At 45.5% G+C, this 10578-nt stretch overlaps 1 protein-coding gene across 1 annotated transcript; it reads right to left on the bottom strand.

Moving 5' to 3' along the window:
• Nucleotides 1–3497: 3497 nt before the first annotated feature.
• LOC134286679 (uncharacterized) lies at nucleotides 3498–8862 on the bottom strand. The gene is made up of 3 exons (XM_062848330.1): nucleotides 5985–8862; nucleotides 5305–5887; nucleotides 3498–5199 (listed from the first exon to the last, which is right to left on the bottom strand). Exons 1-3 carry the CDS (start codon nucleotides 8860–8862, stop codon nucleotides 3498–3500), a joined length of 5163 nt encoding a protein of 1720 aa, XP_062704314.1.
• Between the last annotated feature and the right edge of the window lie 1716 nt (nucleotides 8863–10578).

Below are 10578 nucleotides of genomic sequence, written 5' to 3'. Positions count from 1 at the left end.
ACCAAAAAAGCAGACACTTGGACGTGCACTTCCCATTTACGTCAACAAGAGACTGTCCATTTATTACGTAGGTACCGAAAGTTTCACATTTTTTGTAAAAAATGCAAACCCATTGTAAAATTTCTCGTGGGAAATTCCTAATATTTTTGTACGTTACGTTAGATTTCTCAAACCTCATATATACATGAAATTTAGAATATGTCGATAAATTTATGAAGAAAAGGTTACATTTTATTTGTACATGATTTCGTTATTTTTAAAACATTTTGGTTTTTTGTAGTGCATTTTATATTTTTCGTGATCACAAAAACATTTTGCAGCACATTTTGGAACTTCTATCTCTCCTGTCAAAATTGTTCGTTATGTTCTAAATAAGTTCCAGGTGCAACATGTTTATAACAATCAGAATCAATGTTTTGATTGATTTGGTTTGTAAACGGCTGTAACTAAGATTCGTTGAAACAATCAGATTATACTTCAGTTACAAATTGGTTTCGCAAGTTTCGACTAATGATGACGTTTGTTTTCATTTTGCTAGTTGTTATAAAACTGTTACACCTCAGTTTGGCATTAACAACAGGATTTTAATAGGTTTTAATTTTGTTTGTTTTACGAAAACTCAGTTGCAACATGTTTGCAACGATGATCATTTCCATTTTAGTTGCAGGTGCTACTTGGGTCCAGGTACTCCTCCAGGCATTCCTCCATGATTACATCCAGGAATTGCTCCAGGATCTCCTCCAGGAATTACCCCAAGTATTTCTGCAGGAGTTTCTGCAGAAATTTATTTAGGAACTGATCCAGGAATTCCTTTGGAAATTCCCTAAGAAATTCCTCAAGGAATTTCTTCGGGTAATCCTCTTTCTTCAGAAATTATTTTAGGAATTTATTCAGGGATTACTCCTGATTTTTTTCCAGGGATTTCTCTTGGATTTTTTCCAAGAATTCCTCTTGGAATTTTTCCAAGAATTCCTCTTGGAATTCCTCCATAAATTCCTATGCAAAAACCTCTAGGGAATATATTTTGGATTTTTTTTAGAAATTTCTCCAGAGATTCCTCCTAGAATTCCTCTGGGCAAATTTACAATTATTTGTACTAAACATAATAAATGTGGCGTCGATGCTATGTCACGGCAAAACTCGTCATTATATCATGCCGATTTTTTATGGTGTATATCCATAACATAAAAACACACATTTATCGTCGGTTTCGGGTTCCAGATTTTTACCCGTGTAGGAATTTCTCTAGAAACTTCTTCAGAAACTTTTCCAGGGATTTCTCCCAGAATTTCTCTAGAGATTTCTCCAGTAATTCTTCCAGGGATAGTTCCAATTTCTCCAAGGATTTCTCTAGGGATTTCTCCAGGAATTCCTCCTGGGATTCTGCCAGGAAATTGTCCTGATATTCCCTCTGGAATTCTTTCAGGGATTTTTCCAAGAATTTCCCCAGAAAAGAAATTCTTCCATGAATTTCTTCAGAGGGTTTAACCAGAGGGTTTCTACCAGAGGTCCCTCCCAAAGTTCCTCTAGAGATTACACCAGGAGTTCATTTCGGAATTTATCCAGGGATTGCTCCAGGCATTCATCCAAAATTTCTCCAAGGATTATTCCTTCTCCAAATTATTCTGTCGGAAATTCCTCCAGGGTTTCCGCCAAGAATTTGTCAAGAAGTTCCTCCAGCGATTTCTCTAGGAGTTGCTTCAAGGATTTCTCAAATAATTTCTCTAGGAATTTCTCCAGTTCCTCCATGCATTCCCCCATGCATTGCTTCAGAGATTCCTCGAGAAATTCCTACAGGGATTTTTCCATGCATTCTCCCAGGAATTCTTCCAGGAATTTCCACAGAAATTTCTCTAAGAATTCCTCCAGAAATTTCTCAAGGGATTCCTCAGGCATTTTTCCAAGAATTCCTCTAGGAATTCTTCCATAATTTCTTCAGAACTTTCTTTAAGGATTCCTCCAAGAATTTCTCAAGAAGTTTCTTCAGAAATTTGCCAGGGATTCCTCCTAGATTTCCTGTAGGGAATCCTCCAGGAATTCATCCAGGGATTCCTTCAGGATTTCTTCCAGGGTTTGCTGCAGGAATTCATCCAGGAATTTCTTCAGGTAGTACGCCAGGCATTTCTCCTGGAATTCCTCCAGGGATTCTTCCAGGGTTTCCTTCGGGTATTCCTACAGAAATTTTAGGAATTCCGCCACGAATTTATCCAGCAATTCCTCCAGAGATTTCTCCAGGAATTCATCTAGCGATTGCTCTGGAATTCTGCCAGAGGTCCCTCCCAGAGTTCCTCTAGAGATTTCACTAGGAATTTATCTAGGAATTTATCCAGGAATTGCTCCAGGAATTCGTCTAGGAATTTCTCCAAGGATGCCTCCAGGAAATCCTCAAAATATTGTTTCAGAAATTCCTCCAGGAATTTCTCCAGGGGTTCCGTCAAGAATTTGTCCAGAAGTTCCTCCAGAATTTCCTCCAGCGATTCCTGAAGGAGTTGCTTCAGGGATTTCGCGGAATTCTTTCAGCGGTTTCTCCAAGAATGCCTTGCTCCTGGAATTCGTCCAGAATTTAGAAGGTAGAAAGAATCAAAATAATGAACAACAAGGAATTGATTTCAACTTACTCAGTAAATTTTTTGTTGAAGGAGATAAGCTTCCGGAGAGAATCTATGTTTACGGAATTTCAGCTAAAGTTGAGGTGTACATTTTGCCTTTGCGCGTATGTTTCAACTGTTGGCGAAATTTCAGAAATTCGTCCATTATCTTCTCCAGGGATTCACCCAAGATTTCAGGATTTCCTGATGTTTTTATTACTTGAAGGATTTCTAGAGGAGTTCCTCTAGCGATTTTGTGGAATTCTTTAAGATAATTTTAGAGGGATGCTGGAGCCAGAAAATTCCCCAAGAAGTCATTAAAAATTCTTTTACAATTATCTCCGAGAAATTTTTAAGGAGTTTCCACAGATTTATTCTGGAATCCATCCATGAATTCCTTCAAGAATACCCCTCTGCAGCTCCTGTAAAATAGTTTCTTCAGAAATCCGTTCTGAGATTCTTTCTGGAATATATGCTGTGATTCTTTCACAGTCACTGTTACCTACTTCAAACATAAAGTATTTGCATGCTAGAAGCGCTTTCAGACATTTCTCCAGGAATTCACCGAGAGAAGACTCTTTCGGAGTGTTTTCGACCGGAATTGATGCGGAAGTGGACAAAGCACGACGAACGAGAACTAACGCGAAGTTTTGTACCGCGAAACCGGAGTTTTCCGAATATTCGTGACCGAAATCAAATAAAAACTCTCGCAAACCAAGATGTCTGCTCTAAACTAACTTTTATTGCGAATGAAAGAATACTAATGACAATGGATCAATGACATGGTGTATGAATGATAGGTTAAATTCCTGTTCATGAGAATCCCTCTCTTGCCGCAACCCTCGCTGCCAGGGTTGAACTCGGTTTCCATTACACCGTAAACATCCTCCCGGCCTTGAGGCGTATGCCTCAATCAGTAGGAAGAACTACCAGCTTATGGATGGGTCTTTGATAGATGGTTTCGCCTCGCTGCAGGCTCACGTTCCGAACGATACCGCTCCGATCCGGATGAGTAGCTACCACCCGAGCAAGTTCCCAATGGGCCGGTGGCGTATTATCATTCTTAACCAGAACAAGATCTCCAATCCTCAGGTTATCTCCGATCTTCTGCCATTTTGTCCTGGGTTGAAGCGTTGCAATATACTCCGTCCTGAAGCGTTCCCAAAAGTCTTCGGTCAACTTCCGTAGCTGACGATATCTGTCGAGGCGATTCGTTGGTACATCGGATACACCTGGTTCTGGCACCAGCTTCAGTGGCTGTCCGATGATAAAGTGTCCTGGTGTTAAGGCTTCACACGAATCCACGGAGCTGGAAAGGGCGCACAGCGGCCGTGAATTCAAGCATGCTTCAATCTGCGTCAATAGAGTTGACAGTTCCTCGAAGTTCAACACGGCGGTTCCCAGCACGACGCGCAGGTGTTTCTTCATGCTTTTTACTGCTCCTTCCCAAATGCCGCCCATGTGGGGGGCGGACGGCGTAATAAAGTTCCACTGTATTCCCAAATTGTTCAGGTGCTGATTCACTTCGGAGTTAAACGTTGCTGAAGCCAGAAGTTCCTTGAGTTGGCGATCGGCGCCAACAAAATTTGTGCCATTATCTGACCACAGTTGATTGGGCAAACCACGTCGGGCACAGAAACGTTTCAAAGCTGCGATGAACGTGTTTGCTGATAAATCTGTGGCAGCCTCCAGATGAACAGCTTTTGTTGCGAGGCATACAAAAACTGCTATGTAGCTCTTCACGGTTTTAACGGATCGCAGTAGGCTGGCTTTTATTATGACAGGTCCAGCATAATCAACGCCGACGTTTTCGAAAGCTCGGCCACTAGTAGTTCGCACCGCAGGCAAACTCCCCATCAGTTGACTTGCTGTTTTGGCCTTCCAGCGTGCACAGCGTACGCAGCTGTTTACCACCGACCGCACCACTGATTGGCAGCCGATCACCCAGTAGAATTGGTTCAGCGTCGCGATGAGCAAAGTAGGACCAGCGTGCAGATTTTGTTGGTGCAACAACGATATCAACAGGTGTGTGTAGCGATGCGACTTGGGAAGAATAACTGGATGCTTCAAGTTGAATGCTAGCTCCGAGTTTTGCAGCCTTCCCCCGACACGCAATGTTCCATCCCCATCGATGAACGGGAAAAGCGACTTGATTTGGCTCTTTGCTGAAAGTGGTAGACCCTTTCGAAGATGCTTCATGTCCTCGCCAAACACCTCACGCTGAGCGAATCGAGCCAATTGTAGATTGGCTTCATACACTTCCACTGCCTTCAGTTGTCCAGAAGTCTTTTCGGTGCCACGCAGCTTCGATAGTAAGTTGGCCTTGAATCTGGTGACCCACGCCAACACTCGTTGAGAAACCTTCAGTAACCCGTTTCGTTTCAGGAGATACTCTTCAACTTCGTAGTTCGATTCAGGTTTCGTCGCAACCGTAGCTGCAGCGACCACCTTCCGTTGCTCCGTCACGTCTTCTTCAAATGGGATCGATTCAGCGCTTTCTTTCCAGGTGTCCTCTGTGCTGTACAGGAGAGATGGGCCGGTCCACCACAGCTTGTGGTCAACCAGCTCCGTTGGCAGCACACCTCGAGATGCACAATCCGCCGGATTTTCGCTTGATTAAATGTGGTGCCAGGAACTTCGTGGCAAGAAATCCAAAATCGCTGAGGTCCGATTTGCCACGAAAGTCTTCCATTTCTTCGGATGGGATGCCAGCCACCCAAGCACAACAGTAGAATCCGTCCACGCGTAGCATGTCACATCCAAGTGGTCCAACGATTCGAGAATCTGTTTCATAAGCTCCACAAGAAGGGCGGCTGCATTCAACTCGAGCCGGGGAAGTGACACTTGCTGGATTGGAGCCACCTTGGTTTTGCTTGCGACCAGCGAAATGCATACATTGTCCCTGTCCTTGGATCTAGCGTAGACGACTGCTGCATAGGCCGACTCTGACGCGTCGGCGAAGCCGTGCAGCTGCACTGCTCCCAGATGATTCACGATCCATCTTGGAATCCGGATATCCTCGATTGATGCCAAGCTTGTCTTGATTTTGTTCCATTCCTGATTGATCGCAGCCGGCAACGGATCATCCCATTGCAAGTCCTGCAGCCACAGTGTTTGGTACAGGATCTTGATGCGAACAATTATCGGCGAGATCCAACCCAAAGGATCGAAAAGTCGGGCTGAATCCGATAGGAGTTGGCGCTTCGTGTTTGGCTTGTCGATGTCAAAATTCACCCGGTACCCAAACGAGTCGGTGACTGGGTACCAGTGTATGCCCAGTGCTTTCACGGAATCCGCTTCTGGATGAAGATGCACAGGAACTGACGCTTCGGCATCGCTTGCATTCTCCTCCAACAGCCGTGGATCGTTTGCCGACCATTTTCGGAGATTAAAAACCTGCACCCGATGTAACCTGATCGATGTCCTCCTTCAATTCGAGTGCGTCCTCCAATGTGGCAGCGCCAGAGAGAAAATCGTCTACATAAAAGTTTTTCAGCACACGATTTGCTGCATTTGGATACTGCGTACGAGAATCACGGGCCGCTTGTCGCAACGACTCGATGGCTAGAAACGGCGCACAAGAAGTCCCGTATGTTACTGTCAGCAATCGGTAGTATTCGATGGGCTTATCGGGGTCCGCTCTCCATACGATACGCTGGTAGTCGACGTCGTCTCGATGTATCCTTACCTGCCTGTACATTTTTTCCGCGTCCGCCATGAAGGCGAAAGCGTAACTTCGAAAACGGGTCGGCACGACAGGCAGGTCCTCAGTGACGTTGGGTCCGATCAGCAGCTTCTCATTCAACGATATTCCAGTCGACGATCGACAAGAGCCGTCGAAAACGACTCGCAACTTGGTGGTGACGCTTTCCTGCCGCATGACACCGTGATGTGGGAGGTAGAAGCATTTCTCGGGTGCAACGTTCACCTCGTCGTCTGGAATACGCTCCATGTGGCCAAGGTTCAAGTACTCGGCCATGAAATCGCCATACATTCGCTTGAATTCAGGATCTCTTGCAAATCTTCTTTCCATAGCCTTCAATCGCTGAACTGCCGCTGGCAGAGATTCACCCAACGCCGGCTTGTCTGCATCGAACGGTAGGCGTACTGTGAATCTGCCGGATTCATCTCGTTGGTGTGTGGTGTTGAAGATATTCACTGCTTGCTGCTCCTCTTGTGTCAACGGCTTCGGTTGGTTGACCTCCTCCACTTCCCAAAACTTCCGGAGGGACTTGTCGATGTCCATGTCCATGCTGAGACTGACAATGGCCGTGTTGCAGTTGACTTCGCTGGCATCGAAAACTTGACCGGCGACGATCCATCCGAACGTAGAGTTGATCGCTACAGGAAGTCCCGCGTCGTCTTTCACCTTGCCGTCCTCCAAAATTGCCAAGAAAACATCAGCTCCAAGGATAACATCGATCTTTCCGGGCTTGTCAAAATCTGGATCCGCTAGCTGCAACGGCTCCAAACATTTCAGACGTTCACGATCCAGTCGTTGGTTTGGTACGATTTGTGGAAACTTGGAGAGCACATACGCATTCACCTTCACTACAGGGCTGTAGCAGAATCGAGACGAAATTTCCAATTGTACGGCTCCTCTGGTGGTTTCCGACGAGCAGCTTGCGATTCCGGTGACGACCAAATTAGCGTTGCTTCGTTGCAGTCCGATGCTGGTCACGCAATTCTCCGTGATGAGGGAGGCTTGGGAACCGCTATCGATCATCACTCTCACTTCCTTCCACTGACCGTCAGCTCGCTTTACTCTTACCAAAGCCGTCGGTAGTAATCCGATGACAACCGAAGAGCTGTTGTTTACATTCGTTGTGCAGGACGCTGCTGGTTTGGCGTCGGCTGCTACAGAATCCGATTTCTGTGTTGGCAACGGCGATGGCGACGACGACGGCGACGCTTTCTCCGGTGGTGTCGGTGCTGTCATTGTCGGCGTCTCGCAGCTTGCTTTGCACAGCATCGTGTGGTGACGTTGCTGACAGTTTGGCGTGCGGCATACCGACTTCGATGGGCAGGATTTTGCGCAATGGTTTGGCCTCAAGCAGTTAAAACAAAGTCTTGCTTGCTGCACTCGCTCTCGCCGTTCACTTACCGAAGACTCCTTGAAGACGGTGCAATCATAAATCCTGTGGCTAGCAGCACAAACTGGACACGATTGATGCTGCACTGCGTTGAAAGATTTGATTTCCTTCTTCACTGTGTTCTGCTTCCGTTCATCGCGACTGAACTCCTTCTTGACGACATAATCCAGGGGTTTTCCACCGAACGCTGCGCAGGTCTCCAATGCTTCACACTTCCGTTTCAAAAACTTGAGCAGGTCGTCGAACGTCGGGTCGTCGTTGTCCACGATGTGCTGCGACCACTGAGACCGGAGGCCATCGTCCAGCTTCTTCAGAACGATGTAGTTCAACCAAGGATCTCTAGTTTCGAATTCCGGCCCCAAAGCGCTGAGTTGACGAATCACCTCATCCGATGTAGTCACCAGCTTACGCAGGCTGGCGAGATTCGAACCCTTTATCGCTGGCTGTTCGCAGAACTCCTGAACCAAGGCGGCAACCGTGAACTTCGGCTTGTCGAAGTGTTCGACGAGTGTATCCCATACCTGTGTATAGTTTGCGTCCGTGATCGAGTAACTGCTGACCAGGCTTTTAGCGTCGCCTTCCAGGTGGGACATCAGTATTTGCAACTTCAATGCGCTGGTCAGGTTCTTACTGTTGACGCCGCTGAGGAAGAGGTCTTTGAAAGAAGCCCACTGCTTCCTGTCACCTCTGAACACGGGCAAACTGTACGACGGCACCTGCGTATCCATGGGCTCTATTTTCTGGAGACGAATCTGCTCGGTCAACTCTTCCATGTTGGTTGAAGCAACAGCCTGGCTGGAAAGGAGGGTTCGTTGCGTTTCGAGCAGTACACGAACCGCCTCCTTCAGCTCGCTCTTGGACTCCACAACTGTTCTCTCGCTGTTGGCACCGACGGATTCGTCCGGCACTTGCAGGCACTTCGTGACCATCCCCTTCGTTATGTAGAAGAGTTGTTCGTAGTCCGAACGAACGCTGAGCACCGACGAAAGCTCCTCCGGCGGGACCGCTTCCTCGATTTCAGCCTGAATCCTGTCGAAATTTTCCTCCATATCGGCTAATTTCCGGAGCCGATCGTGAACTTCGAACGCCTGTGTTTCTCGCTCCGCTAGGTGCTTCACACTTGCATGAACTCTCTTCAGCCTCTCGAAGGCCACGTTCCTTTTTCTGACGAGTTCGTCCATTGTCGCCGATTCGCGCGATCCGGTAACGAAGGACCAATATGTTTTCGACCGGAATTGATGCGGAAGTGGACAAAGCACGACGAACGAGAACTAACGCGAAGTTTTGTACCGCGAAACCGGAGTTTTCCGAATATTCGCGACCGAAATCAAATAAAAACTCTCGCAAACCAAGATGTCTGCTCTAAACTAACTTTTATTGCGAATGAAAGAATACTAATGACAATGGATCAATGACATGGTGTATGAATGATAGGTTAAATTCCTGTTCATGAGAATCCCTCTCTTGCCGCAACCCTCGCTGCCAGGGTTGAACTCGGTTTCCATTACACCGTAAACACGGAGTTTTCCCAGGGTTTCCTCCCGGAATTTTTCAAGAAATTGCACCACGGATTCCTCTAGGACTTCCTTCTTAAATTCCTCTAGACATTTTTTTTTGAATACATTGCAGCTATTCGTTTCAGGTGAATTCCAGGATTGTTCCATTATTTGAGAGTTCTCCGGAAATACTTCCAAGAGTTCATAATTTCCTAAAGAGTCCATCTATGATGGCCGCCCAGGCCGCTCTCTAGATACGCCAATGGATTTTACATGAGCAAACATATTTTCTCGTATTTTTCTTGAAAGTTGCTCAAATTTATCCTGTACCATGTAACCGATGGTGGGAAAGTTTAGCCCAGGATGTGTCGAAGAACTTCTTCGAAGACTGCAGGGCGATCCGATGTCTGTGGAGAAAGTTATACCCATGGCAATTTCAGTCAAAAATTAAGACTTTATTTTTGATGTTATTGCTTTACATGTTAACAGAGGGCCATTGTTGAACAACACAATCACAACGACGTTCTTCTTGCTTGACGTCTTGGTCTTGAACAGAAATAGTACTTAGATGAATACTACTATCCCTAGACAGGCAAAAAGATCATACTGCCGCAATTCTGCAAAGTGACGTAAGCGACATTGATAGTTTTGGTCCATTTTTTAGTTATGATGCATAAAACTCTTACTTATCCTCTAAGTGTCTCTCCATAGATGATAGATTACGACTAGATCTTGCATTATAATACAGCAGGAATACCATAGAGTTATTCTTTCCCCAGATATTATATATAATATACCCGAAAATATCGAAATTTTGAATGGCGCTTACGTCACTTTGCAGAATTACGGCAGCATAGTCATGATCTGTTAGATGTTAAAATGCTTACAAAATTTCATCATACTGTACTGAAATGGACAGTAGCGAAAAAAAAGCATCTGTCATGCTGGCCATGATTGTTAAAAACGCCTGAATGTACCTCGTTTTGTATTTGAGCTGCAGTTAAAGTATTGCACCGATCTTTATGAAATTTGGCACAAATAATGAACTCACTCCAGAGAGCTTTTAATCAATTTTTAAGCCAATTTTTACAATCTATTGCAGATCTACATCTGTATTTCTTTGCCCCGATTATTGCGGATACAGGATTTAATCTAATATTTTATCTTGTGTTGAAATATGTCATGGGAACAAAAGAGACGCGGACATGCTTTAAACAAATTAAAGGCCATTTTGACCCTTTCATCAAGAGTGCTACCACACTGTGCAATTGCCCGAAGCTCTGAATCCCACGTTTGAGTGCAAAGTTGCCAACACCGCTATCAAATCGCGATACCCCGCGAAATATCTCGCATAAAAACTGTCTCCCAGCATGACGTCCATCATCATCTGCGTTGTCATCA

This window comes from Aedes albopictus, chromosome 2 (genome assembly GCF_035046485.1).
Source record: "Aedes albopictus strain Foshan chromosome 2, AalbF5, whole genome shotgun sequence".
Lineage (NCBI taxonomy): Eukaryota > Metazoa > Arthropoda > Insecta > Diptera > Culicidae > Aedes > Aedes albopictus.
This window is presented reverse-complemented; position numbering and strand designations above follow the sequence as displayed.